General features: G+C 64.3%; 2 protein-coding genes across 2 annotated transcripts in view; both read left to right on the top strand.

Moving 5' to 3' along the window:
• Nucleotides 1-1,295: 1,295 nt before the first annotated feature.
• Nucleotides 1,296-2,932, top strand: CHLNCDRAFT_137122 (hypothetical protein; the record flags this gene model as incomplete). Its single annotated transcript, XM_005845406.1, has 7 exons — nt 1,296-1,552; nt 1,757-1,895; nt 1,986-2,133; nt 2,228-2,315; nt 2,449-2,533; nt 2,571-2,610; nt 2,682-2,932. The coding sequence occupies 7 exons, from the start codon at nt 1,296-1,298 to the stop codon at nt 2,930-2,932; spliced, it is 1,008 nt and encodes a 335-aa protein (XP_005845468.1).
• A 2,336-nt stretch (nt 2,933-5,268) lies between these two features.
• CHLNCDRAFT_137120 (hypothetical protein) overlaps nt 5,269-6,930 on the top strand; it is a gene marked incomplete at both ends in the record, with an annotated part of 2,893 nt that continues 1,231 nt past the window's right edge. Inside the window, 3 exons of the mRNA XM_005845405.1 lie at nt 5,269-5,308; nt 5,455-5,609; nt 5,812-6,104. Coding sequence (XP_005845467.1) covers nt 5,269-5,308; nt 5,455-5,609; nt 5,812-6,104 — 488 coding nt within the window. The remainder of the gene's footprint in view (nt 5,309-5,454; nt 5,610-5,811; nt 6,105-6,930) is intronic.

Genomic DNA, 6,930 nt, shown 5'->3' with positions numbered 1-6,930 from the left:
TCGATCCGCCCGCTGCCCCGCCTGCAGCGCCGCCCGCTGCGGTGTGGTGGCCAGCATCATCTGCTCGTCCGCCTCTCTCCTGTCGTCCCAAGCATCGTGCCTGCGCTGCTGCCGCTCGCTCCACCAGCCGCTGCTGCTCGAGGTGTTTGGCCCCGCCTCGGCATGGCGCCGGCTGCGCTGCCCGGGATGATTTATAGGAGGAGCCTGACCTGGTCTTTTAGATGCCTGCCTGCGCGGCTGTTCATTGTCAAGGCGCCTCCCAGGGTTGGACTCATGCACGCTGATGTGCAGCTTGGGGGGAGTCATGAAGCATTTGGGCTACCCGGAGTCGATCACGACAAACGAGAGGGAAAATGGTGGAGGTTTGAGGGAGATGAAGCCTGAAATGCATGATGGGTGGGGGATGCATGACCCCCGCCAGGAGGGGACCGGTGATCGGGAGGCCTACCTGTTTCTTAGTGCTCGATGCAGTGTTTCTGGCCCTCGTGGCAGCTTTGGCGATGGGCGGGCGATGAGGACTGCTGTCGCGTCCAAATTTCGCCAATCAGCTGGCGATGGCACATTGAGGATTGGCGAAATGCGGGGGAGCCACCCTTGCGCCTGGCACAGCGCAGCGGCCACATGCGGCGCCGCTGTTGCTTTGTCGGCACTTGCCTCCCTTTTGGGGGACTGGGGGCGAAGCCCCCAGCAAGCTGGCGCTTGTTTAACACTATGGAGTGAAGTTCCTGAGGAAAATTGGCCATTTCTCCTCAAAATATTGGCGATGTCAGTCATGGGGGCTGGCGACGTGCTGGCGATGTCGCCCCGCCGCCTGCCCTCATTTAGCCAGCCCTGGCTGGCGATGGCCTTCGGCCAATCGCCAGCCAGAGCCGTTTTTTGGCCCGATTTCGCCAGCATTTGGCGATTTCGCCAGCTTTCAGAAACACTGGCTCGATGCATCGGCGTGCTGACGTGGCGGCGGGCGCACGCACCCCTTTGAAACTTTGGAAGCTATCCTGTGGCAATGCAACCACATACAGCCCTGCCGGGGGCGATCGCGGATGTCAAATCTGCCTCCAGCTGCACAGGCAGCGAGAAGCTGCACACAATTGGCGCTTGCAGGTGCACAATGGACGCTTGCAGGCAGCACCAGGCGCAGTTTTACGATGCCACGGATGCTTGCGATCGTTCAAAAGAGTCCCGGGCAACTACGGTGCAGGCTGCCAGTCTCCGCCCCTCACTGCTTGCTGCTGGGCTTCCCTGCAGGGGCGCTGGCTGCCATCCTGGTTGCTGCGCTAGTGCTGTACAGCCCCAGCATGGCGGCGGTCGCGGCGGCGTGGCACCCGCCCGCAACAGCTGCCGCCAGCGGTGACGTAGGGCAGCATTACCTGCTGGCTGCTGTGGCAGGCATAGATGTGCCCTCGCTCAACGTGTTTCTCCAGTCCTGGAGGCGCTACTCCCCGCAAACTCGCATCGTGCTGTGGGTGGAACAGAATGCCACGCTGGCAGAGCACGGCGTGCCTGCCGACGTGGTGCGTTTCACACGCACCGCCCAGGACATCAAGCTGCAGAGGTGGGTGGGTTAGGTCTGCCTCTGCCAGGAATCAGAGAGGCATAGAATGCGCGCATCGCAGCAGTCGATAGGCAGGCGGCAGCATGTAGGAGGCCATTTCGGGTCGGGCTCAAAAACCGGCGTTCATGCCTGCCTGCCTCCCCTTGCCCTGCCAATTTTGCAAAAAAAACAATCATTGCCGTCTGCTCTGTGCACCACCTGCAGATACGAGCTGTGGAGGCCGTTCCTGGAAGGCTTGCGACGCCAGGGGAAAGCCGCGGGGGTGGTGCTCGCTGATGCGGGCGACGTGCTGCTGCAGGCTGACCCCTGGCAGGATGCGGTGGTGGAGATGCTGGTGGCAGAGGTGCGCTCTGCTGCCAAGTGTGCCAATGGCCAGCCGTGCCAGAGCCTCTTTTTTTCTCATGTGGTCCCAACCAACCGCCGCCGCTTGCAGGATGCGCTGCTGTTTTCTTTGGAGGGCGGGCCGCACGATGGCATGGGCAAGCCGATCCGCGACTGTGCAGCCAACCGGCAGTGCCTGCAGCGCTGCTTTGGCGCTGGCGCAGCGGAGCAGCTGGGAGGCAAGCCCATTGCGTGCGCAGGTGAGGGCGGGAGGCGACCTTAGCATACATGGCTGGCTCGACAGGCGGGCACGCCCGGTGGTAAGCTCAGCTCCTGGCTCTGCTTCCTGTTCAGGCGTGACGATTGGGGGCCTGGGGGCAGTGACCGCATACGTGCAGCAGCTGCTGGATGTCACGCAGAGCAGCGCCACACAGGAGTGCAGGTGAGGGAGCGGCTGCAGGTTGGCGAGCTGGCCTCGCCAGGTGCTGCCGGTGCCCGGCGGCCTCCTCGAATCATCTGCTGTACATCCCCCGTCAACCACCCTGCTGCTGCTGTGGGCGTCCCGCCTGCTGCAGGGACCAGGCCGGCGGTCACCAGGCAGTGCACAACTTCATGCTGCACCGGCTGGGGGAGCAGGGGGGCCTCAGGTTCCGCCACCACGTGCGCAGCAACTGGGAGTCCCCCATCCATAGCGCAGGCACGTGCGGCTGAAGAGCTGCCGCCGCTGGTGCTTGACTGTGCTGCTGCTACTCTGCCGAGCGTCCCCTCCGTTGCATCCTATCCCACCTCCCCTCACTTCCTGCCGCAGCATACGGCTGGCCCTTCCGGATAGACCGCTTCGGCGTGCTGCGGCGGGACAACGGCACCACCCCCGCCATCGTGCATCAGTACCATCGCTGGCGTGGCGCCCTGGCCATCTACCGGGCCATGTATCCCTACCTGGGCCGCGGCTTCGATTACAACGGGCCCAACGCAACAGGCAACTCGGTGCTGGCACACATGCGGCTGTGCCAGTTCTGCCGCAAGCAGCTGGATGCCGGTGCAGCAACAACGGCATGATGCCCAACCTTGCTGCGAAGCTTGTGTAACCAGCGACGCCGGTCCGTACTAGGGGCAGGTCTGTACCAAGGGTCAAGCAGCTGTACAGACACCGCCAACAGTTCAACTCTGCCCAGCACATATGCTTTGCAGTGACAGCAACGCACAAGCAGTGCCTGTCCTCCATCCTGGATGGACATAGCAGCCATGAGTGCATCAAGCTGACACTGCGGCTCCCCCCTGCTGCTGCCCCGGCAGTCGCCGGCCAGACGGCCAACAATGGAGAACGGTTGCCACCGTGCAAAACCTCCCTAGCCCTGTACCGCTGCCGGTACAGCAGTATGGCAGTGGGGGCTAGGGAGGCTTGGCGGCACTGCCGTACTGCTGTACTGCCCCCACCCTGCAGGACTACGTCACCGCCACCACACACACCTGTACTCCACCATGCATGCCGGGATGTTCAAGCTGAAGCGGCCGTGGAAGGTTGTGTCCTGCGCAGCGCAGGCAGGCAGGACAAGCAAGTAGGCAGACAGGGGTAGGCAGCAGGCAGGCAGCACAGCGCCTCCTTGTGGCTAAGATCATAGGCGGCGGCGGCGGCGGCTGGGTTGTCTCAAACACGAACGCATGCATGCACGTACGCACGCACGCTGCTCCTGCCTCTGACCAGGCGGCAGCAGGCAGCGGGCAGCAGCAGCAGCAGCAGCAGCAGCAAGCGTCGCCCACACTACTGTACCCGTCACGAAGCAGAGGCCCATTGTGGCCACAGCCACCAGGGCATCAGGGAACCAGCCCGCCTCCAGAGTCAGCGCCTCAAACAACCACCATCTGCACATGCCAGGTGGCTAGCAGCGGCATACGTGGGCTCAGCAGCGGGTTAGGCAGCAAGTCCGGAAACACACAGGGCGCCGCCGCCAAGGAGAGAGTGTGCAAGACACGCACAACATCAACATGGCAAGGAAGCAGCCAGCCCTGCCACCACCCCTGCCACCACCACCACCCGCTGACCGCTGCCCTTTCTAACACCCTAACTGGCGGCAGGCTATGCCTCGCTCACTTTCAGCAGATCATGACGACACTGGGCAGGGCCAGGCCGAGGTACTGCGCCCGCGATGGCGCCCAGCTCCAGCCATTCCAGGGCTAGTCCTCCAACCTGCAGCAGGTGGGGGCCACGTGTGGGTGTGCGGGCGGTGGATGTGCCGTGTGGAGGATGTGTCTAGGGTCGGTAGGAGCCCAGCGCAGGCGGCCCAGGGCGCTTGGAGCAAGAACCAAGGAATGTATCTGGCAAAATGCCCGCGCACACGCCACACACAGCGGTGCCTCGCCAGAGCAGCCTGCCCAGCGGCCCGGGTGGGGGGCTCATGCCCACCCAGCATTGCACAGCACCACGTACGAGCCCAGGAGCAGGGTGGAGGTGAGCTGCGCCACCAGCAGGGCCAGCGCGGTGCCGTCCAGGCCCAGTGCCAGGCGCACGATGAAGAGCCAGTGGGAGAGGGCGGCGGCACAGGCGACGGCCGCAGTACGGGAGCGCACATTGCCCTGTGGTGGCGTCTCGGAGGGGGTGGTGGCAGGCGTGGGTGGAGGACGGGCAGGGTTGCATGAGCGGAGCGGAGCGTGCTGGCGCAGCACACACTCATGCCGCGGCAGGAGCGGGGAGGGAGGGCACCAACGGCGACGGCGCCCATCCATCCCCACCAGCCACGCACCTGTTCCCGCAGGTAGCGGCGGCAGGCCTCCAGGATGCAGGGCAGGCAGGGCACCACCACAGCCATGAAGCTTGCCGCCGCAGAGGACAGCTCAGCCTCCTGACCCAGCAGCAGGAACAGGAGCTTCGGCCTTCCCTCAATCTGGACTCCCCTGGAACCAGCTCTTCTGCAATACACTGCCGTGTGTTGCCACTGAAGCCTGCCAGGGGGGAGGACAGCACAGCAGAATAGGCGGGGGAGTGAGTCCACAACGCCCGCACGGTCAAAACGGTGAGTGCCGGCTTCGGCCAGCGCCCCTGTTGCTGCCTGCGGCGGCGGGCGTGGCTAGGGCTGCCTAAAGCAGCAGAATGAACAACTTTCCACGGGAAGGTGCTGCAACTCACTCACGGCGGTGCAGGGTGATGCAGGGTGGCGGGGGCATGGGCGCTGGTTGGTCCTCGGGCTACCCTCCCGGGCGGTGCTGTGGCCTGCAGGGAGGCTCTGAAGGCCTTCACGCATATGGGAGCCAATACTGCACAGTCCAAGGCGGCGCATAACGGCGCATTTCGTGCTGCCGATGTCCCGCCGGCGCGCCTGCCAGGTGCAACCTCCCCATGGGCGGAAGCGAACAGTCTGTTCTGCCCTCGCCAGGAAACTTTGGGTGCACACAACAACATGCTCGCTGCTTCTGCGGCCGTCGGCATCAGCGCGGGAGGTGAGTCTCTTGGCTCTCGTCTGGAGCCGGCCTTTGGCGCTGGCCGTGCTCGTTTCCGCTTCTGTGTGTGTGCACGCACACACCCCAGGGCTCGCGTTGCGCCGGGCGGCGAAACTCACTCTGTAGCTTCCTGCCTCCCTGCTCAGGCGCTGGAGGGCTGGGCCGGCGGCACGCGGGGCTCGCATCGGTCCCCATCTGGGGCGGGCGGCGAACTTCTCGCAGCCGCACGGCGGCCGCCGCCACAGGCGCCTCGGGCACCCTGCCTGCGCACCCGTCCTGGGATATGTTTGCGAATGTTCAGGTGATTGCGCCCCCGCACCCTGCCCGCCTGACCGCTTGCGGCAACATGCAGACATGCCTGGACACAGTGGCTGGCCTGCCGCTGTTAACCATGCGTCCCGCTGGCTGTGCCTGTATTCACCGTACTGCACCCGGCTAGCTCGCATCATCGCTCCTGCCTGTTTATGCCGCCTGCCCGTGTGCCGACTCCTTGGATTGTGCAGTCTGAAGTGTCGCGGGTGCAAGCGGCGGTCGCCAGCAACACCACAGCGTTACAGTTCACAAATGAGAAAATTGACAAGCTGGATTCGAGGGTGGATGAGGGGTTCGCCAAGCTGGCGGATGCCATGGACAAGCAGGCGGCCATGCAAGCGGAAGCCATGGCCAAGCAGGCGGCCATGCAGGCGGAAGCCATGGCCAAGCAGGCGGCTATGCAGGCGGAAGCCATGGCCAAGCAGGCGGATGCCATCACCAAGCTGCAGCGCAGCATCGACCAGCTGCCCTTGGCAGCGCTGAAGTCTTTCGCAGCGCTAGCTCTGGGCCTTGCCACCTTCTTCAGCCTTGCATGGCCGAGTCTGGTACAGCTGCTGCGCACTTGGCTTGCTTCAGGGTGATGCGCATCATCACATGCCACCCCCTTGCCACTTTCAATAACCCCTGCTTTCAGCTCACTACCTGTTGGCATTGCAACCAGTACCTTTTGTGTCGCAGCCCATTACACCCATCCTGCGTGTACCTTAACTCCCTCAGCATTCTCTCGAGGTGCGTGTACTGCTGATTAAGGCAGCCCCTCAACTTCCAAAGCTCTGCTTGTAATGCTCGCCCTGCTGTCGGCAGCAGGCGGCGGTGGTGGCGGGGGGAGTATGAGGGGGCGAGGCAGGCGCAGGTAGATGGTGACTGAGCCGCGGGTGATGTGTCAGCAATACACTGCGAGGGATGCAGCAGGCCTGCGTGTAGAGCCGAAGCAGCGTGCGATGCGACGAGTTGCTGTTGAGTTGCCGCTGCATTCAGGTGCTCTGGCCGCCCTGCCTCCCTCACAGCCGGATCACAAAGCTGCTGCTGCCAACGTGGAGGCCAACGTGGAGGGGATCCAGCTCCTCACTGGCTGCAGCAGCAGCAGGCCAGCAAGGTGCCAGCAGCAGGGGCGATGCGCAGATCAGCCTGCCTTCTGGAGGGCTGGGCAGAACCTTGCTATGGGCGGTGCAGCAGGGCTGGCCCAGCAGCAGCAGCGGCGGCAGCTTGCACACAGCAGAGCGGCGCACGGGGGGGGGGGGGGGGGGGGGGGGGGGGGGAAGGGAGGGGAAAAAAAAAAGCGAACCCCCGGGGGGCCCCACCCATTACTG

This window comes from Chlorella variabilis (assembly GCF_000147415.1).
Source record: "Chlorella variabilis unplaced genomic scaffold CHLNCscaffold_18, whole genome shotgun sequence".
Taxonomy (NCBI): domain Eukaryota; kingdom Viridiplantae; phylum Chlorophyta; class Trebouxiophyceae; order Chlorellales; family Chlorellaceae; genus Chlorella; species Chlorella variabilis.
Note: the sequence above shows the minus strand (reverse complement) of the source record. Positions and strands in the feature narration are given on the sequence as shown.